The following is a 22,851-nucleotide window of genomic DNA, read 5'->3' as shown; positions in this document are numbered from 1 at the left end:
TTTTCCCCCACTCCATTCCCTCAGGGCCAGGACTAATTAGTTAGTGCTTAATTACATTTTGAATCCATGTGCTTTAAAATATGCCCTTTCTTATAAAATAAGAAAAATCTTTACAAGTAATAACCTTTTGGCATATAGACTAAGAGACTAAATCACATTTATGGTCTGAATTTCAAATTATTTAAGGCAACTGAATACATTTATGTGAACTTGCAATGTACCTTCAGTTGATCATGCTTATTTTTAATCACAGTAGAAAGGGAAACCCTAAAAAGTCCTCTTTATGATGGAGCGTATGTCAACTGTTTTGCTATCATTATGTTTTTATATAAGAAATGTTGCGAGGATTATAAGACATGCTGTGTGCAAATCACTTAGCACAGTGAGTGGTATACAAAGTAAATGCTTATTAAACATAGTAGGAGCAGCAGTAGTTGTTATTCAGGCGGGATTTATACTTGGCTGCTTTCTTCTGGCTAGGAATGAATCTTAAATAGTAGAATGCATATTTCCATAGAAAGAAGTAAAAATACATCAGATGTTGAGCCTTCACTGACTTTCAATAGGAAACCCCTCTTGGCACTCAGTTACATGTGTTTCAAGTTTTGTGTGCCCCTTTTCTAAAGTTCTTTACATCAGAATTCCCAAGGGTTTGCTCCTTGCTTTTTCTTCCCTATACAGTATACCGAATAGTAAAGTCCATTAGCAAACTCAACATGTGATTTGATTCAACAACTTTTGTTATCCCCCCCAAAATCCCCTTACAATTTGCTTACCTATCATTTCTCCATTAATAATGCTGATTCCTGAAAAATTTTTTTAATTATAGGGGCTTCTTAGATTTTCTGATCATATTTTACAAAAATTATATAGAATGAGAGCCATCATATAAGGACTTCATCTGCCCACATAATTTAGTACCATTCCTAAGCCTGAAATAAAGTCTAAAGGAAATCAAACCATGGACAAATGAGAATTTTTAGAGTTTAACAATTTTTAGAGTTTAATTCCTTGTCGCCAAAACACTGACACACCACAAAGGCAAAATAAATATCGCAATGTGTAAAAAAGGCAAATAAAAGATAGTAAAATTTATTTTTATCCATTTTTATAATACTTCTACATAATGTTTTAAGACCAGGTTTATTATATATACTGCTAGAATTTTTCTACACCAATATGTACCCAAATAATTGATATAAAATAGGATCATACTACAGAAACTGTTTGGCGGCCTAGTTTCCTTTTACTTTTTACTTTTTACCTACTTTTATTGTGAATATTCACCTAGGCCATTAGCTATTGTGCCAGACCATATTTAATGGTTGTATATGTTCTTTTCTAAGAAGAGGCTTTAGGAGATACAAATTTTTGTTCGCTTAAAGGTAAGAGCTGTAAAGTTGTGTTTTTTCATCTCTGACTTTTTGTACTAAGACTGTATGTTAGACTAGCATCGATTTTGTAAAAATGTTTTCCCCTGCATTTGATGCCTTAGAGGTAGTGGAGCTGAGGTGGGAGAATAAAGGTTTCTTGTGAAAGGCCCCTCACTTCTCTTTTAGGCCAGAGAAGAGTCATGTTGTGATTTGGACTTGGTTCCATAGGCGAACAGAACAAAGTGTATAATATTTTTTGTTTGGTTCCTTAAAGGTCTTTTCTAAGGCACATATTAAACTCTTTAATGAAAGGCAAGTGCTAGTAGTAAATTTGGTTTGCTCTTAGCCCACATAGGGTATTCGTGACCTGTTTACACCAAGGTGTAGAGGTTTACATCTTTACCATATTACCCCAAGGTGTAGATTTATCACAGGTGAAACTTGAGTTATTAATTTAGCCTTAAAATAGTGTGTGTGTGTGTGTGTTACATTGTTAAATAATGTAGAAGAGAACTATTGCGTACTACTTGTATTTTTGGGGGATAAGAAGATTCTACAAGTAGAACTCTCCTAAAACAACATGAAGGAGACTTCCTTGGATTTCAACTAAAATAAAACACTGATTCTGAGCTGAATGTGCATATGTGGTGGTTTGTTGAGGAAGTCATTATGAATTTAAAATGCTTTCAGATAAAAAGCTCTGATTACAAATTATTGTACTTACTGTTTTGTAGATGAACATTGTGTGAGTCGCTGTAACTCCCAGAGCTGCATATTAGTCCAGGAAGAGGAGCAGTATCTACAGAGTGGAGACCAGCAACTGACTCGACATGTGTTTTTGTGTTTACTTCTCATTATTGGCCTGTTTGCTGTAAATGTTTCTTCTGATTTTGTTTTGGGGCCATTTCTTTAAATGTTTGGCAAAGGTTTTTTTCAGGCATCTGGAGAAACTTAGTTGCTCCTTCACAGGGGGGTGGCAGTTCCGACCATCTGAATCCTAATCTTGAGCTAAATGTTTTTTTGGGGAAAAGAGAATGAATAATTCACATTACTCTGTTGCCTAAGTGCTTCAATGGCTTATTTTGCTTAGAATACTTACTCATCCTATGCCTTGAACCTAGAATTTGGGGTAAAACCAGGCATCTCCATGATGTGTACAGAACCACTTACCTCTAACATAGTCCTTGACTGACTTCTGTGGATAAATGACTACATGGTCTCTCAGAAGATAGTCCTCAGATAAATAAACTTTTAGAAATAATTTTACATTATGAAAATAACATAACCACTTCATACAATGGATACTTACAAAACAGAGAAAAGAGAAAAAATATCCATCCTACTACTGCCTTCTCTTTTTTAATACATTTTTCATGGTTCTAATAATACATTCAGATTTATGTCCTGCTTTGTGACTTATGTCAAGCATTTTCATGTTGCTGCAAAGTGTTCATAACCATTACTTTAAATGGCTCCTCAATAAACCATAGAGGAGAAGCATTATAATTCACTCAACCACTTCCTTATGGATCTATGGATCATTCCTAGTTTTTCAGAATGCTCTAATAAACATCTCCATGAAATATATTTCCTTATGATAGATTCTCAAAGTTGGGAAGCCTGGATCAAAGAGTATAAATATTTTTGTGCCTTTGGATGCATTCTACTAAGTTGTTTTCCAAAGGAGTAGTATACGTTTGTAAAGTATTCTCACCAACATTGAATATTATAAATTTTTTATTTGATAATTTTATAAGTGAAATATAGCACTTCATTTTTTAAATGCATTTCTTTGATTACTAAAGGGTTTTTTTAAAAAATTAGTTCTATGTCCTCTTTAGTGAATTACCAGTTATTATATACTTCTTCGTGATAGTTCAAGTGTAACTTGCCTAGCGATGGGAGATGGACCATATAACCCATGAAGAAACCCCCTTACCCTTTCCAAACTGGGATGCTCATTACATAGAATCATATCAGCCAGCACCATTTTAACTGCTGTTTAAGAACAAAAATCAAAAAGTAAGAAATGCAGCCAAGAATTGCTTCTCGGTGATGTGATTGTTTTCACTGTAAAACTAATTTTAAAATCAGACCTGTCTTCGGCTAGTCGAAGTCCTGATGTATTATGTAAGCTTCTGTATTATGGCTCACGTCTTCTTGCTTCAACTCTGATCAGAATAGATGCTGCTTGAATGACATCTGTCAAGAAGAGAGGTTGAAACCTCTTGTTTGAAAGACAAAGCGTCTATATTCTCTTGGTGTTTTTCCCTTTAGTCCTTTTCTTCCTAATTATTAAGTAGATAAGTTATTGTACTATGTTCTGGATAGAGAGAAATGATCAGCTTGTTTCATTTTAAAGTACTATTTTCTCCTTCCTTTACAGAATCTTTCCAGTTGTTTATGGTGGCTATTCAACCAAGAGCCTGGGAGACTATATGTTGAGTTACAGTTTTTCTGTGCTGTGTTTAACTTTGGCCAGGTATTTATTTACTGAGAACTTTGAGGGGTTTTTGTTTTCCTGGATGGTTTGATGGTGGTGGTGGTGGGGGATGGTACGGATTTTGTTGTTTTAAATCAATAGGGTTTAGTTTGTTTGCCAGCTGCTGGTATGCGTGACAGCTGACAGCTGCTGCCTATCTCCTAGTAGAGATGAATTATTATATTGGTTAAAGTCATCAGAATGCACACTGAGTGTTTCAATCAGAAATACCAAATAGTTTTTTGCTTTGGTTTTGAGATAAAGAATGATAATTTAGCAGGGACAAGATGTTCCAAGTTCTTTTTAAACTTTGTTGTGGCCTTAATAAGTTACTTTGGGAAAATGACTTAACTTCTCTGAGCCTTTACTTTAGCAACTTATTTTAATGCACATCATTTCATTTACATTTTGATGTTTCTTGAACTATAGATACTTAAATCCTTTAAAAAAAATCATGCGGTATATAAATAAAATTTGATCAGGGATAGTAGATACCATTCCTTGAGAGTTTACTATATGCCAAACATTTTAAAGCATTTTACATTAATTATTTCATTTAAACCTCACAAGAATATCTGCAAAGTAGACTTGTCACCCCCAGTTTAAAAATTAGAAATTAAAATTCCATGAAGAACTAATATGATAGGTGCTGTTGTCTTTGTTTATGTCACTATTAAAATGGATATTTAAGGGTAAATGATATTTTAGATATTGGGAAAATATTTTGATGTGAAAATTAAAAATTTTTATTGTCTTCAATCCCTTTTTTTTTTTTTGATGTGCACCATTTTTTTTAAAGTCTTTATTGAATTTGTTACAATATTGCTTCTGTTCCATGTCTTGGTCCCTTGGCCATGAGGCATGTGGGATCCTAGCTCCCAGACCAGGGATCAAGCCTGCACTCCCTACGTTGGAAGGCGAAGTCTTAACCACATCCCTTACTTTTTAATTAGAGAATTTTAGTCCCAAGATTAAGTATCAGGTTGAAAAAAATACAGTACTTGAAATCATTGCGCTTGCCTATCAAACCTGAAATAATTGGCCATGTGAGTTAGTTAACATATCAGTAGACGCTCTTGCAAGTTTTTGCCTAACGTTAATTTCTTGAAATATTTCCAGTTTGCTTTGCCTTTATTATGGGAGCAAAAATGGCTATATTTAGACAGACAAGTGACCTATCAGTTTATTATAGACAGACATGAGCATCCCAGGGCTACTTGGTGCCCACTTCACTCTGTGATACTGTTCAAGATTTGATTCTGTACCCAAGAACTATAAAATACTAGGTTGAAAATCTTAGTCTTACTCAGCATTTTGCATTCAGAAAGCCCACTCCAAGCTGAGCCATCCCAGGACTAGGACTGACAAAGCTTCGCAAACAGAAGCTAATGCCAGGAATGTTGCATTTGAAATATTGTCCCCACAGCTTATGGCTGAAGTGCTTCAAAGGAGGGAGATAGATACAAAACCTGCTCCCATTCCATTTTTCTCTTGGGGAGTTGTGGTAGTAAGATCATTCCCTTTAGGTGGTTTATAATTTGAGGTGAAGACAGGTAGGTCCTTCATGTCATTGCATTTTCCATCCCACCCACACCAACCTGCTCTAAAATCCTTACCCCACTGTGCCTGACAGATGGCAGTTCCCAGCCTCCCATCTCCCCAAGGCAGTCCTGATTGTCCTGATACGTGGCTAATATCTGGTGCTAGTTTGCCTCATCACTCCCAAATTCTTGAAACCCTTTCCCTAAACACTAGCCAATTTCATTTCACATACATTTTTTTCAGTTACTTCATTATAATCAGAACATATAGCACTTGTTAACTCTATAATTTCTGAAGTTTTAACAGAAAAATAATAAAGAAGTACTTAAGCATAATGGGAGATATTTTCTTTTTAGAAAGGGGAAAAAAGTCATATAGCCCTTAAATGTTTTCATTTTTCTCCAGTAAGCTAGCTTGCCAATGTGGTTGTTCAGCACTCACTTTTTTCACCCATTATAATTAGTAGGAAAGATGATTGGGAAGAGGTAGCCAAGGACCATACAATCATCCCTCAGTATCCGAGGGGGACTGGTTCCAGGACACCCCTCAGGTACTAAAATCCATGGATACTCAAGTCCTTCATATAAAATGGCACAGTATTTGCATATGACCTATGCATGTCCTCCTGTATATTTTAAATCATCTCTAGGTTAGTTACATCACCTTAATTGCTATGTAAATATTGCCAGTATGTGGCAAATTCAAGTTTTGCTTTTTGGAACTTTCTGGAATTTCTTTCCCAAATATTTTCAATCCACGGTAGGTTAAATCCATGGATGTGGAATCTGTGGATACAGAGGATTGACTGTACCTGCCATCAGGCACTGAACTTTAGAGGTCCTACCTGTGTGTTCTGTTTAAAATGTTGCCCTAATCACTACAGGTTTACTTCCCCAAGCACTAAATATTTTGGCTTCCATCATTTCTCTGTCTTAAAATTTATTTTAGAACTCATAAAATACAACTCTTTTTTCTTCCATAGGGATTTATTTCCTTTGGCATCTTTGGATTGGACAAACATTTAATCATCCTACCTTTCAAAAGAAGGTACTTTTAGTTTTGAAATAAAGCTATAACTGTAAAGGTGATGACAAAGCCATTCTATTAAGATACTTATATTTTTAAACGTTTAGAAACTACTAGGAAACCACAGAAAGGTTATCTGTTGATTCACATATTTGTTGTAAATAATTGCAGAGAAAATGACAGAAGAGAAATGGAAATAGTAGGTGATGTGCCCCCAAAGGTCTATATTTGGTTGTCTTTCTTGTTTGACAACAGGATTTCTCTTTCTGTCAAACCGACAATTTATAGAAAACTCAAGTTTTCTTCTTTCTAAATTTCAATTTTTTTAATTAACTTGGTGAGGAGTTTCTTTGAATTCAGATCAGGGATTTCTTTATGAAAAATAATTAAATGAGAACACTTCACCTTGGGGGTGGGAGGAAGTGGCGGAGGTAGAGGGGTGAATCCGTACTTCCTCGTTTGTTTTCAAAGTCAAAATTAGTAGAAACTAGAAGTGGTAGTGGAATTTATCCTACTGCCTATATAAAAAGTGCCCAGTAAATGGTCCCTGTTCCTCCTTCTCTTTTTTTCCATCATCATTAAAATATAGTTGCTAGGGTCACAGTCCTTTCATGAAAGAAGAAAAGCGTAATAGGAAAGTCACTGCACTTAGTTATTAGCTTTATAATGTTGATTGGTTAAAAGAGTCAACAGATCTATTGTCTGGGCTGGCAAAACAGAATTGTTTTGTACTCCAGGTCCCACTGCTTGTCTCTCTGGTAGCGAAATTGGAAAATGATTAAATAATATGCTTGATCTCTGTACGTTATTTTTGCGTTTTAAAACAGTAGAATGTAGAATGAGAAACTTCATGTTTTGGTAGTTACTGAAATGGGTCCAACATGTCTGGAGGGTTTATAAAATGTTCAAGTCCCCCACCCCAGCCACCAAATGCAGGTTAAATATGTTTCTGCTTCAGAGACTAAGGATGTCTGGGTGTTGTAGATGACAGCTGTGGTGAGTGACAGTTTTGGAACAGCCATGTTGATGGGGTGATAAGCAAGAAGGGGCTCTCTCTCAGGGCTTTTCTTTCCTTAAAAATTGCATCCTTGGGCCTCCCTGGTGGCGCAGTGGTTGAGAGTCCGCCTGCCGATGCAGGGGATACGGGTTCGTGCCCCGGTCTGGGAGGATCCCATGTGCCGCGGAGCGGCTGGGCCCGTGAGCCATGGCCGCTGGGCCTGCGCATCCGGAGCCTGTGCTCCGCAACGGGAGAGGCCACAACAGTGAGAGGCCCGCATACCGCAAAAAAAAAAAAAAAAAAATTGCATCCTTAAATTTTGGTTTTTAGACTTGAATTCCTATGGAACAATAAAGAAACAGCAGAAAATAGGGATTCTTCTGTTCCTGAGGAAATAAAAATGACCTGTCAACAGTTTATCCATTATCACCGTGACCTCTGTATCCAAAAAATTGTGAAGGAAAGAAGGTAAGTACAGCTTTTAGATAATTATATTTTAGATGATTAATTTTGGTTTGTAATAAGCTAAGTAATGTGCTTGTGACTAACTTTATTACTGTTATTTTCAATAACACATATACACATAAAAGTTAAAATAGCTATGGGTCAGTTTATAGTTTAAGAAACAGCATATATAAGAGCCATAACACTTTGATCTTTACATTTTTAAATGCCATATAACTTCTGATTTCCATGTAAAACATGATAACTTTAGAATGAACCAAAATGTAGCAGAATGTGAACATTCACTTCATGTTGGCCATTAGTACCTCTCAAAAACTTTTGAGATACATTGTATTTAGAAGTGATTTTATATTCCCCATCTCCTAGGGGTATGCTAGTAATATGCTATTTCATATTACTAATGATATTGTTAAGAAAATGAAATGAAATTTCTCTCTCTTAATTAATTCTGCTGCTTATTTTTCACCTCAAGTCCTAATCTTCAGTAGGTGACAGCATATTTATTCTTCTAATCCTGTATGGAGTGTACAGCAGGAAAAGAATAAACAAATGTTTTAGTGCCAATATTTTTGGTTGTCAAAAAAAGAGAAAAAAACAAAACATGATATTAAGAATACTTTTATGTCTATAACTGAAAAATTGAAAATTTATGAAAATTACCATTCAGGATATTTACAAATATTATGCCACTATATTTCATTATAACTGGAGATATCCTGGTATAGCTCGTGGAAAGGGGACTCACTGGGTGGGGACTAATACTAGAACTCAATTACTGGATCTGCCACTTATTAGCTCTGTGACATTGGGCAAGTTTCAGTCTCCAAACCTTAGTTTTCCTCTTCTTTAAAATACCTGGCTCTTGGGGTTGTTTGCCTTATATAACAAAGTCTATATGATGTGCCTAGCCCAGTTTCTGGAAATGGTAAGCTATGAAAAAAGTTAGTTTCCTACCCTTAAAGGCCCAAACACAATTATTTCAAAGTACCATCTATGGATAGTTTTAACAATTTAAAATTGCTTTTTAAAATTAAAAAAAAAGGAACTCTGTGTTACCTCCTCCAGGCCCACTGTGATTGCCGACCGGCATAGCTCTTTGCCATTTGCAGGGCTGTCAGGCTGCCTCCGTCCCAGATGGCAAATGGGCACAGGCTGGTGATGGTACTGCTCTGCATCCTGCATAGTGGCTAATCCTTTGCCACTCTGCACAACTCCGTGGGCTGTGGTTGTAGCTGCCTGATCAGTCATCAGGAAGCAAATATTAATCAGTTGGTGTCTGGATTAGAAGGTGTAGGGCTAATAAATTTAAAATCAGCAAGGAGGAAAAAGGCTCAGACTCCGGGTGTAACATTCAGACTTTTGTTTAAAGTGATGTTTGTAGTTGCAAAGCATAAATTAAGATATCCTATTACTAAGTAAAATACTGATGTTACAATATTGTGATTTTGTGTACTTGAGAAATTTTTTCATGTATATTAACCTCTTTTCTAATTTTTATATGAAACGCTAATGTACATTCATTTGTGGTTAAATGCTTTAAAATTTTTGTCACCTATTTCTCATTTCATCCTGATATTCATCCACTGTTTCCTATTGTCAAGCACTTTAGGTTTTGCAGCTTAACTAATGCTTGTGGACAGATTCATGTTGTCTATTGCATACTTGTATAAAAATGAACAGAATCTACTTAGTTTGTTTACATTTCTTTTTCCCTTGTTTTTTCGTTCATACCTGAGGCACCCTCACAGTTGCATTAGGAAGACAAATTTTAAATAATTAAGAAGCAGATTTATTTTCAAAAGTTTTTAAAATCTGAGGAATCTGGGATTTCCCTGGCAGTCCAGTGATGAAGACTCCACACTGGGGCTTCCCTGGTGGTGCAATGGTTAAGAATCCGCCTGCCAATGCAGGGGACACGGGTTTGAGCCCTGGTCCGGGAAGATCCCACATGCCACGGAGCAACTAAGCCTGTGCGCCACAACTACTGAGCCTGCGCTCTAGAGCCCGTGAGCCACAACTACTGAGCCCATGTGCCACAATTACTGAAGCCCACATGCCCAGAGCCTGTTCTCCGCAACAAGAGAAGCCCCTGCAATGAGAGGCCCGCGCACTGCAACGTAGAGTAGCCCCCACTCGCCGCAACTAGAGAAAGCCCGCCTGCAGCAATGAAGACTCAATGCGTCAAAAATAAATAAGTAAAATAAATAAATTTATTTAAAAAAAAAAGACTCCGCACTTCCAGTGCAGGGGGTGTGGGTTTAACCCCTGGTCTGGGAACTAAGATCCCACAAGCCATGCAGCATGGCCAAAAAAAACAAAAAAAAAATCTGAGGAAACTTATGGAAATTCCTCAAAAAATTAAAAAATAGTACCATATGATCCAGCAATTCCACTCCTGAGTATTGACCCAAAGAAAATAAAAACACTAATTAGAAAAGATATGTGCTCCCCTTTGTTCACTGCAGTATTATTTACAATAGGCAACATATAGAAGAAACCTAAGTGTCCCTCAGTAGATGAATGGATAAAGAAGATGGGGTATATATATACAATGGAATATCACCCAGCCACAAAAAAGAATGAAATCCTGCCATCTGCGACAAGGTGGATGGACCTAGAGGGCAATATACTAAGTGAAATAAGTCAGACAGAGAAAGACAAACACTGTATGCTTTCGCTTATATGTGGAATCTAAAAAAACAAAACAAATGAACAGACATAACAAAACAGAAACAGAGTCATAGATACAGAGAACAAACAAGTGGTTGCCAGAGGGGAGGAGGTTGGGGGGAAGAAAGAAATAGGTGATGGAGATTAAGAGGTACAGACTTCCAGTTGTAAAACAGATGAATCACAGGGGTGAAATGTACAGTGTGGGGAATATAGTCAACAACTGTGAAAAAAAAATCTTAGATTTATAGCAAGACAGATCTCACCCTTTGCCTGCTTCTTTTTTTTTAATAGTCATTCTTTTTTTTTTTTTTTTTTTTTTTTTTAGCGGTACGCAGGCCTCTCACTGTTGTGGCCGCTCCCATTGTGGAGCACAGGCTCCTGACGCGCAGGCTCGGCGGCCATGGCTCACAGGCCCAGCCGCTCCGCGGCATGTGGGATCTTCCCGGACCAGGGCACGAACCCGTGTCCCCTGCATCGGCAGGTGGACTCTCAACCACTGCGCCACCAGGGAAGCCCCCAATAGTCATTCTTTTTTAATTTTTTTAATTTTGGGCTGCGTTGGGTCTTCGTTGTTGAGCGTGGGTTTTCTCTAGTTGCGGCGAGCAGGGGCTACTCTTCATTGCAGTGTGCAGGCTTCTCACTGCGGTGGCTTCTCTTGTTAAGGAGCACGGGCTCTAGGCGCGCAGGCTTCAGTAGCTGTGGCACGCAGCTTCAGTAGTTGTGGCTCGTGGGCTCTAGAGCACAGGCTCAGTAGTTGTGGCTCATGGGCTTAGTTGCTCCGCGGCGTGTGGGATCTTCCTGGACCAGGGCTAGAACCCGTGTCCCCTGCATTGGCAGGCAGATTCTTAACCACTGTGCCACCAGGGAAGCCCTGCCTGCTTCTTAATGGAGCAAATTCCTAACATATCAGTAAGATTATCTTGCTCAGGGCATGAAGAAAGGTATTGTGATAAGCAGAAAATAAAATGTTTGATTTCAGTAATTTAGTAAAAGTTGTCACTTCTTAAGAGCTTGCAAAAATATTATTTAATGCTCCTGAGACAATTAAATTATTTATTTTAACTGAGTATAATTTATAAAATATATAATTGCTATCTACAGAATGCATCTGATCATAAAAGACCATCTACTATAAAAAGAACATTCCTTTGTTGATGCACTTACATTACCTAAGTCATTTTTTTTTGTTTAACTGTTTCTGTTTTCACAAGCATTATTGGCCTATTTTGTTTTTCTCTGGTGGGTCTTTCTAGGTTCAGGTAATTTAACAAACCCTTTATATTCAGAATAGTTCCATCCCTGCCACCTTTTAACTGTCATGCTGTCTTTCCCTGTCTCCTTCTATTTTTCCTTGCTTGTCCTCCATCATGCAGTGCTGATACCAGATTTACAGAGCATATGAGTGAATCATTCCTTTGACATACAGGTGTGGTGCAAAGACTTCTGCTGGGACCTTCTGTGGCTGTGACCTGGTGAACTGGCTTATTGAAGTTGGCCTTGCCTCCGACCGTGGTGAAGCTGTGATATACGGAGATAAACTGGTGCAAGGGGGAGTCATCCAACATATCACCAACAATTATGAATTTCGGGATGAGTACTTGTTTTACAGATTTCTTCAAAAGAGTCCTGAACAGAGTCCTCCTGCTATTAATGCAAACATTCCCCAACAGGAAACATACAAAGAAATTGAGCATTCATCCCCATCCCTTAAGACCTAAGTTATAAAGGAGACAAGCCCACATGGAGTCATATTCTAGCCCCAGATCTGTTACTTATTAGTTAGGGGACCTTGGGCAAATCACAACCTCTCTGAGCCTCAGTTGCCTCTTCTGTAAAATTTGACAAGACATGTTCCCACCCCATGCTTAATATTCTGTGATTTCATGTGTATGTAAAACACACAGGAAATTGACTTAGAAAAAAGAGAAATAAATCAAAATTTAAAGTTCTGATAATGAATATAATAATTACTATAAACTATGCCAATATTTTAAAACATTGCTTCCTGCAGTTGTGTGCTGTAATTTCAAAATCAATATCCAATTTACTATTCTTTCAAATTGCCGAATTTGGCAGCTGTTGGGAGGATATGGACCTTAAATTATGACCAGTTTGCACTTATTGATAGCACTTCCTAAAAAAAATTTCATTGATTCTTATGAGAGGCCTTCTTATTCTATTTTTCCATTCCCTTGAAAAATAGTACTCATTAAAAACTAGAAGCACTTTTTAAAAAAATAAGTGCTTCATCTCCTCTTGCTTTTCTATCCAACGTACTAATCTGTGCCATTAGGAGGGAAATAAGAACCTCCATAAATATTATTATCTCTAAAATTCATCAACAGAAGTATAGTCTAACCTTTAGCTTTTGTACTAAAAGTAATAATTTGAGCAGATCCATTTAAATTTATCAGCAAAATTATTGCTGTGTGATATATCATTTCTGGTGTTTGCACAAAGCATCTCTGTGCAGGACAGAGATTACCTTATTACTTATTACCTTATTCCCTGCAGTTAAAGAGAAGAAAAAACTATGTAATTCAAGCCAAAATTTTAAAATTCTATGCCTAACATCCTATTTTTACATTTATAATTTAGTTTTTTTAAGTGTCCACATATAAAAATTTATAAATTTGAAAATTACTAAATGTTGCCTTCTACTTAATTATTAGCTGTTAGTACTGGTTTAACTTATTTAAAACTGTTTCAAATATTTATTTGTCTCATAGTTTTAGTGTCTTATATGTAAAAGCCATTTAGAAAATAATTTATAGGGTTAAATCATTGCCCTTTTAATGCAACAAAAATGTAATTAAAAAAAAAAACCTGCATGGAAGCCTAGTGTACTTAACAAGTAAATTGCACATTAGTGTGTAGTATTAACCTATACCAATTTTAAGTTATAACTAGGGAATGGGGTTTTTCAGCAGAACTGTCTGCTACATAACTTAAAAATATATATATGAACACATTATTATAACTCCTAGAATCCTCAGGAGTAAGCATAAAGCCTCATTGCTGTACCAGGAGAATTTTATAGTTACAGCAATAAAGATATTAATTCATATGCATGCAAGAAACTGAAACTCAAGTGGGGAATTTGTTTTGCTTGTGAACAAGTCATACTACACATGTTCTGTTATTTGCATGACAGGAATTGGCAGCATCTTTTTCCATGGAAGACACTAAAAGAAAGCCCTAACTCAGAATGGTCTGCAGTTACAGATAATGAAAGCTTCTAAGAGATGTTTTTAGAATTAAGGATATGCTAATTTTATTAAATAAAAGTATTTGTAACTTTTACTCACTCACTGACAAAGCAGGTTTCTCAATAAAATATCTATTTTAACTTGCATTGCCAACGTCTTTTCTTTGAGTAATCTGAATAGTGCAGAAGCCATTAGAGAGATCTTTTGTATAGGTTTTCAATGTTTCCTTAAATGGGTCGGTCTCCTGAGATTGTTCTATTCTTCATGACCCTATGGGATTTGTGCACAAGGCCTTGCCCAATTATGCACTCAGTAAACACATTTTATTCACGAGTCAATATGACGTTACAGTCCTCACATATTTCATAATTTTTAATATGCAGGGTCACAGATAAGAAAATTATCCAATACTGTTTTGATTAAAATCTACCCCTTTTACACCAATCTTCAGCATGGTCAATTGTTCTTTTTCTTTGTTCTCAATGAGTAATTCCATGCCTAACTTGTATTTAAATTTCAGTATTTTTAGAATAAGTTAAACTGTGCTTGGCATTTTAGGAATAACAATTAATGATCAGTCAGCTTCTAAAAGCAAAAAATAATGTGAAACTATTATGTTACATTTGCTATGCACTAGAATACAGCTCTTAGTTTTTGTCCCATCATACCTCATATCATGTAAAATATTAAATTACTTTAGATCACTAAACTAGGTAGTGAAGTGATGAGTTATGGTTGGAAACAGTTCAGATCAGAAATGTTACCACCATTTTTCAGGAAAAGATGGGATGATACATTTCTAGAGTTGTTATGATAAAAGCCTAAAATCAATTAAAAAGAGAAAAACACTAACCCTGTTGAACATATTTTGGAGCAAATTTTACAAATAGGAACTAGATTTCCAAAATTCTAGACTGCATAATTATTTCTAGGGCAATTTTTTTATTGAAAATTAATATGTAAATGGATGTTTTCATAAAAGATCAAACTAGCTTTCTCTAAAACACTCAGTTTATTAGATTATTCCCTTGGTTTATTATGTAATGGTAAGTAATAAACCACATCATCTAAGGATTGACTAAAAAACCCCTTAAATTTCAGCTACTTTTTTTTGCCATAGTTTTAACACCTTTATTAAATCTAGTAACTTGCATAAAGAGCCTGGCACACCTTAGGGAACCATGAGCTTATTAAATATTAGCTAACCTCATTTTATGACCAAACCTCTCTTTTCCTGTTACTCTAATATTTATTTTATCAACTGTTATTATAATTTTTAACATCTTTATTGGAGTATAATTGCTCTACAGTGGTGTGTTAGTTTCTGCTTTATAACAAAGTGAATCAGCTGTACATATACATATTTCCCCATATCTCCTCCCTCTTGTGTCTCCCTCCCACCCTCCCTATCCCACCCTTCTACGTGGACACAAAGCACTGAGCTGAACTCCCAGTGCTATGCAGCTGCTTCCCACTAGCTATCTATTTTACATTTGGTAGTGTATATATGTCCATGCCACTCTCTCACTTCATCCCAGCTTACCATTCCCCCTCCCCGTGTCCTCAAGTCCATTCTCTCTGCGTCTTTATTCCTCTCCTGCTCCTAGGTTCTTCAGAACTTTTTTTTTTTAGATTACATATATATGTGTTAGCATACAGCATTTGTTTTTCTCTTTCTGCCTTACTTCACTCTGTATGACACACTCTAGGTCCATCCACCTCACTACAAATAACTCAGTTTTGTTTCTTTTTATTATGGCTGAGTAATATTCCATTGTATATATGTGCCACATCTTCTTTATCCATTCATCTGTCAATGGACACTTAGGTTGCTTCCATGTCCTGGCTATTGTAAATAGAGCTGCAATGAACACTGTGGTACATGACTCTTTTTGAATTATGGTCTTCTCAGGGTATATGCCCAGTAGTGGGATTGCTGGGTTGTATGGTAGTTCTATTTTTAGTTTTTAAAGGAACCTCCATACTGTTCTCCATAGTGGCTGTATCAATTTACATTCCCACCAACAGTGCAAGAGGGTTCCCTTTTCTCCACACCCTCTCCAGCATTTATTGTTTGTAGATTTTTTGATGATGGCCATTCTGACTGGTGTGAGGTGATACCTCATTGTAGTTTTGATTTGCATTTCTCTAATGATTAGTGATATTGACCATCCTTTCATGTGTTGGTGGGCAATCTGTATATCTTCTTTGGAGAAATGTCTATTTAGGTGTCCTGCCCATTTTGGGATTGGGTTGTTTGTGTTTTTGATATTGAGCTGCATGAGCTGCTTGTAAATTTTGGAGATTAATCCATTGTCAGTTGCTTCATTTGCAAATATTTTCTCCCATTCTGACGGTTGTCCTTTTGTCTTGTTTATGGTTTCCTTTGCTGTGCAAAAGCTTTTAAGTTTCATTAGGTCCCATTTGTTTACTTTTGTTTCTATTTCCATTTCTCTAGGAGGTGGGTCAAAAAGGATCTTGCTGTGATTTATGTCATAGAGTGTCCTGCCTATGTTTTCCTCTAAGAGTTTTGTATCCTCTGGCCTTACATTTGGGTCTTGAATCCATTTTGAGTTTACTTTTGTGTATGGTGTTAGGAAGTGTTCTAATTTCATTCTTTTACATGGAGCTGTCCAGTTTTCCCAGCACCACTTATTGAAGAGGCTGTCTTTTCTTCATTGTATATTCTTGCCACCTTTATCAAAGATAAGGTGCCCATATGTGCGTGGGTTTATCTCTGGGCTTTCTATCCTGCTCCATTGATCTATATTTCTGTTTTTGTGCCAGTACCATATTGTCTTGATTACTATAGCTTTGTAGTATAGTCTGAAGTCTGGGAGCCTGATTCCTCCAGCTCCATTTTTCTTTCTCAAGATTGCTTTGGCTATTCGGGGTCTTTTGTGTTTCCATACAAATTGTGCAATTTTTTGTTCTAGTTCTGTGAAAAATGCCATTGGTAGTTTGATAGGGATTGCATTGAATCTGTAGATTACTTTGGGTAGTATAGTCATTTTCACAATGTTGATTCTAACAGTCCAAGAACATGGTATATCTCTCCATCTGTTTGTATCATCTTTAATTTCTTTCATCAGTGTCTTATAGTTTTCTGCATACAGGTCTTTTGTCTCCTTAGGTTTATTCCTAGGTATTTTATTCTTTTTGTTGCAGTGGTAAATGGGAGTGTTTCCTTAATTTCTCTTTAAGATTTTCCATCATTAGTGTATAGGAATGCAAGAGATTTCTGTGCATTAATTTTGTATCCTGCAACTTTACCAAATTCATTGATTAGCTCTAGTAGTTTTCTGGTAGCATCTTTAGGATACTCTATGTATAGTATCATGTCATCTGCAAACAGTGACAGTTTTACTTCTTCTTTTCCGATTTGGATTCCTTTTATTTATTTTTCTTCTCTGATTGATGTGGCTAAAAATTCCAAAACTATGTTGAATAAGAGTGGTGAGAGTGGGCAACCTTGTCTTGTTCCTGACCTTAGAGGAAATGAGTTTCAGTTTTTCACCACTGAGAATGATGTTGGCTGTGGGTTTGTCATATATGGCCTTTATTATGTTGAGGTAAGTTCCCTCTGTGCCTACTTTCTGGAGGGTTTTTATCATAAATCGGTGTTGAATTTTGTCAAAAGCTTTTTTTGCATGTCTTGAGATTATCATATGGTTTTTCTCCTTCAATTTGTTAATATGGTGTATCACATTGATTGATTTGTGTATATTGAAGAATCCTTGCATTCCTGGGATAAACCCCAATTGATCATGGTGTATGATCCTTTTAACGTGCTGTTAGATTCTGTTTGCTAGTATTTTGTTGAGGATATTTGCATCTATGTTCATCAGTGATATTGGCCTGTAGTTTTCTTTTTTTGTGACATCTTTGGTGTTGGTATCAGGGTGATGGTGGCCTCATAGAATGAGTTTGGGAGTGTTCCTCCCTCTGCTATATTTTGGAAGGGTTTGAGGAGGATATGTGTTAGCTCTTCTCTAAATGTTTGATAGAATTCGCCTGTGAAGCCATCTGGTCCTGGTCTTTTGTTTTTTGGAAGATGTTTAATCACAGTTTCAATAGTGCTTGTGATTGGTCTGTTTATATTTTCTGTATCTTCCTGGTTCAGTCTTGGAAGGTTGTGCTTTTCTAAGAATTTGTCCATTTCTTCCAGGTTGTCCATTTTATTGTCATATGTTTGCTTGTAGTAATCTCTCATGATCCTTTGTATTTCTGCAGTGTCGGTTGTTACTTCCTTTTCATTTCTAATTCTATTGGGTCTTCTCCTGTTTTTTCTTGATGACTCTGGCTAATGGTTTATCAATTTTGTTTATCTTCTCAAAGAACCAGCTTTTAGTTTTATTGATCTTTGCTATCATTTCCTTCATTTCTTTTTATTTCTGACTTAATCTTTGTGATTTCTTTCCTTCTGCTAACTTTGGGGTTTTTTTGTTCTTCTTTCTCTAATTGCTCTAGGTGTAAGGTTAAGTTGTTTCCTTGGGGTGTTTCTTGTTTCTTGAGGTAGGACTGTATTGCTATAAACTTCCCTCTTAGAACTACTTTTGTTGCACCCCACAGGTTTTGGGTTGTCATGTTTTCACTGTCATTTGTTTCTATGTGTTTTTTGATTTCCTCTTTGATTTCTTCAGTGATCTCTTGGTTATTTCGTACTGTATTATTTAGCCTGCATGTGTTTGTATTTTTTTCAGACTTTGTTCCTGTAATTGACATCTAGTCTCATAGCACTGTGGTTGGAAAAGATGCTTGATATGATTTCAATTTTCTTAAATTTACCAGGGCTTGGTTTGTGACCCAAGATATGATCTGTCCTGGAGAATGTTCCATGAGCACTTGAAAAGAAAGTGTATTCTGTTGTTTTTGGATGGAATGTCCTATAAATATCAGTTAAGTCCATCTTGTTTAATGTATCATTTAAAGCTTGTGTTTCCTTATTTATTTTCATTTTGGATGATCTGTCTATTGGTGAAAGTGGGTTGTTAAAGTCCCCTACTATGATTGTGTTACTGTCGATTTCCCCTTTTATGGCTGTTAGCATTTGCCTTAGGTACTGAGGTGCTCCTATGTTGGGTGCATAAATATTTACAATTTTTTTATCTTCTTCTTGGATTCATCCTTTGATCATTAGGTAGTGTCCTTCTTTGTCTCTTGTAATAGTCTTTATTTTAAAGTCTACTTTGTCTGATATGAGAATTGCTACTCCAGCTTTCTTTTGATTTCCATTCGCATGGAATATCTTTTCCCATCCCCTCACTTTCAGTCTGTATGTGTCCCTAGGTCTGAAGTGGGTCTCTTGTAGACAGCATATATACAGGTCTTGTTTTTGTATCCATTCAGCCAGTCTATGCTTTTGGTTGGAGCATTTAATCCATTTACATTTAAGGTAATTATTGATATGTATGTTCCTATTACCATTTTCTTGTTTTGGTTTTGTTATTGTAGGTCTTTTCCTTCTCTTGTGTTTCCTGCCTAGAGAAGTTTCTTTAGCATTTGTTGTAAAGCTGGTTGGTGGTGCTGAATTCTCTTAGCTTTTGCTTGTCTGTAAAGGTTTTAATTTCTCCATCAAATCCGAATGACATTCTTGCTGGGCAGAGTAATCTTGGTTGTAGGTTTTTCCCTTTCATCACTTTCAATATGTCCTGCCACTCTCTTCTGGCTTGCAGAGTTTCTGCTGAAAGATCAGCTGTTAACCTTATGGGGATTTCCCTGTATATTATTTGTTGCTTTTCCCTTGCTGCTTTTAATATTTTTTCTTTGTATTTAATTTTTGATAGTTTGATTAATATGTGTCTTGGCATGTTTCTCCTAGGATTTATCCCGTATGGGACTCTCTGAACTTCCTGGAGTTTATTGACTATTTCCTTCCCCATATTAGGGAAGTTTTCAACTACAATCTCAAATATTTTCTTAGTCCCTTTTTCTCTTCTTCTTCTGGGACCCCTATAATTTGAATGTTGGTGCATTTAATGTTGTCCCAGAGGTCTCTGAGACTGTCCTCAATTCTTTTCATTCTTTTTTCTTTATTCTGCTCTGTGGTAGTTATTTCCACTATTTTATCTTCTAGGTCACTTATCCGTTATTCTGCCTCAGTTATTCTGCTACTGATTCCTTCTAGAGAATTTTTAATTTCATTTATTGTGTTGTTCATCATTGTTTGCTCGCTCTTAATTCTTCTAGGTCCTTGTTAAACGTTTCTTATATTTTCTCCATTCTATTTCCAAGATTTGGGGTCATCTTTACTATCATTACTCTGAATTCTTTTTCAGGTAGACTGCCTATTTCCTCTTCATTTGTTTGGTCTGGTGGGTTTTTACCTTGCTCCTTCGTCTGCTGTGTACTTCTGTCTTCTCATTTTGCTTAACTAACTGTGTTTGGGGTCTCCTTTTCGCAGGTTGCAGGTTCATAGTTCCCATTGTTTTTGGTGTCTGCCCCCAGTGGGTAAGGTTGGTTCAGTGGGTTGTGCAGGCTCTCTGGTGGAGGGGACTGGTGCCTGTGTTCTGGTGGATGAGGCTGGACTTGTCTTTCTGGTGGGCAGGACCACGTCTGGTGGTGTGTTTGGGGCTATCTGTGACCTTATTATGATTTTAGGCAGCCTCTCTGCTAATGAGTGGGGTTGTGTTCCTGTCTTGCTAGTTGTTTGGCTGGTCGTTGAGTGGAGCTGGGTTTTAGTGTTGAGATGGAGATCTCTGGGAGAGCTTTCGCCATTTGATATTACTTGGAGCCAGAAGGTCTCTCTCCCAACTCAGAGGCTCCGGCCTGACACCTGGCTGGAGCACCAAAACCCTGTCAGCCACACGGCTCGGAAGAAAAGGGAGAAGAAAAAAAGAAAGAAAGAAAGAGGGAGAGAGAGAGAGAAAGGAAGGAAGGAAGGAAGGAAGAGAGAAAGAAAGAAAAAAGTAAAATAAAAATCAAGTTATTAAAATAAAAAAAATTATTAAAAAGTAATAAAAAAAGAAAGAAGAGAGCAACCAAACCTAAAAACAAATCCACCAATGATAAAAAGTGCTTAAAAACTATACCAAAAAAAACCAAAAAACAAAAAAATACCAGACAGAACTCTAGCACAAATGGTAAAAGCAAATGTATACAGACAAAATCACACAAAAAGCATACACATACACACTCACAAAAAGAGAAAAAGGAAAAAAATATATTTTTTTTAAAAAAAGAAGAGAGTAACCAAATCAGTAAACAAATCTACCAATGATAATAAGGTCTAAATACTAAACTAAGATAAACATAAAACCAGAAATAAATTAGATGCAGAAAGCAAACCCCAAGACTTCAGTTGCTCCCAAAGTCCACCTCCTCAATTTTGGGATGATTCATTGTCTATTCAGGTATTCCACAGATGCAGCATACATCAAGTTGATTGTGGAGATTTAATCCACTGCTCCTGAGGCTGCTGGGAGAGATTTCCCTTTCTCTTCTTTGTTTGCACAGCTCCTGGGGTTCAGCTTTGGATTTGGCCCCACCTCTGCATGTAGGTCGCCTGAGGGCGTCTGTTCCCACCCATACAGGATGGGGTTAAAGTAGCAGCTGATTAGGGGGCTCTGGCTCACTCAGGCCAGGGGGAGGGAGGGGTATGGAATGCGGGGTGAGCCTGCAGCGGCAGAGGCTGGCGTGATGTTGCAACAGCCTGAGGCACACTGTTCTCCCAGGGAAGTTGTCCCTGGATCACGGGACCCTGGCAGTGGCAAGCTGCACAGGCTCCCGGGAGGGGAGGTGTGGATAGTGACCTGTGCTTGCACAGAGGCTTCTTGGTAGCTGCAGTAGCCTTAGTGTTTCATGTCCGTCTCTGATGTCCATGCTGATAGCCACGGCTCGCGCCCGTCTCTGGAGCTCGTTTAGGTGGTGCTCTGAATCCCCTTTCCTTGCACACCCCAAAACAATGGTCTCTTGCCTCTTAGGCAGTTCCAGACTTTTTCCCGGACTCCCTCCCGGCTAGCTGTGGTGCACTAGCCCCCTTCAGGCTGTGTTCATGCAGCCAACCCCAGTCCTCTCCCTGGGATCCGACCTCCAAAGCTGGAGCATCAGCTCCCAGCCCCCACCCCCACCCCCCGGCGGGTGAGCAGACAAGCCTCTCAGGCTCATGAGTGCTGGTCGGCACTGATCCTAGTGCGGGAATCTCTCCGCTTTGCCCTCTGCACCCTTGTTGCTGCACTCTCCTCCACGGCTCCGAAGCTCCCCACTCCGCCCCCTGCAGTCTCCGCCTGCAAAGGGGCTTCCTAGTGTGTGGAAACTTTTCCTCCTTCACAGCTCCCTCCCAGAGGTGCAGGTCCCATTCCCATTCTTTTCTCTCTTTTTTCTTTTTTCTTTTGCCCTACCCAGGTACGTGGGTAGTTTCTTGCCTTTTGGGAAGTCTGAGGTCTTCTGCCAGCATTCAGTAGGTGTTCTGTAGGAGTTGTTCCACATGTAGATGTATTTCTGCTGTATTTGTGGGGAGGAAGGTGATCTCCACATCTCACTCCTCCACCATCTTGAAGGTCCCCCCAGCTACTATATGTATATATATATTTTTTGTGGTACACAGGCCTCTCACTGTTGCGGCCCCTCTCGTTGCAGAGCACAGGCTCCGGATGCGCAGGCTCAGTGGCCATGGCTCACGGGCCCAGCTGCTCCGCGGCGTGTGGGATCTTCCTGGACTGGGGCATGAACCCATGTCCCCTGCATTGGCAGGCGGACCCTCAACCACTGCGCCACCAGGGAAGCTCCAGCTACTCTATTTTTTACTCTTAAGAAACACATGAGGGCTTCCCTGGTGGCGCAGTGGTTGAGAGTCCGCCTGCCGATGCAGGGGACACGGGTTCGTGCCCCGGTCTGGGAGGATCCCACATGCCGCGGAGCGGCTGGGCCTGTGAGCCATGGCCGCTGAGCGGGCGCGTCCGGAGCCTGTGCTCCACAGCGGGAGAGGCCACAGCAGTGAGAAGCCCGCGTACCACACACACAAAAAAAGAAACACATGAAATTTAAGAAAACCTTAACTTTTCTAAAATATTCCACAAGGTATTAATTACTCACTGAAGTACCAAAGCCCAATACCATATTGGATTTATAGAGTGAAAGCCTCCC

General features: G+C 38.0%; 1 protein-coding gene across 1 annotated transcript in view; it reads left to right on the top strand.

Moving 5' to 3' along the window:
* GPR155 (G protein-coupled receptor 155) overlaps positions 1-13,913 on the top strand; it is a 42,468-nt gene extending 28,555 nt beyond the window's left edge. The window contains exons 12-16 of the mRNA XM_082630556.1: positions 2,108-2,244; positions 3,760-3,855; positions 6,380-6,444; positions 7,751-7,888; positions 11,985-13,913. Coding sequence (XP_082486682.1) covers positions 2,108-2,244; positions 3,760-3,855; positions 6,380-6,444; positions 7,751-7,888; positions 11,985-12,276 — 728 coding nt within the window. The 3' untranslated portion in view covers positions 12,277-13,913. The remainder of the gene's footprint in view (positions 1-2,107; positions 2,245-3,759; positions 3,856-6,379; positions 6,445-7,750; positions 7,889-11,984) is intronic.
* The last annotated feature ends 8,938 nt before the right edge of the window (positions 13,914-22,851 follow it).

This window comes from Mesoplodon mirus (genome assembly GCF_964341445.2).
Source record: "Mesoplodon mirus genome assembly, chromosome: 8".
NCBI classification, from domain to species: domain Eukaryota; kingdom Metazoa; phylum Chordata; class Mammalia; order Artiodactyla; family Ziphiidae; genus Mesoplodon; species Mesoplodon mirus.
Note: the sequence above shows the minus strand (reverse complement) of the source record. Positions and strands in the feature narration are given on the sequence as shown.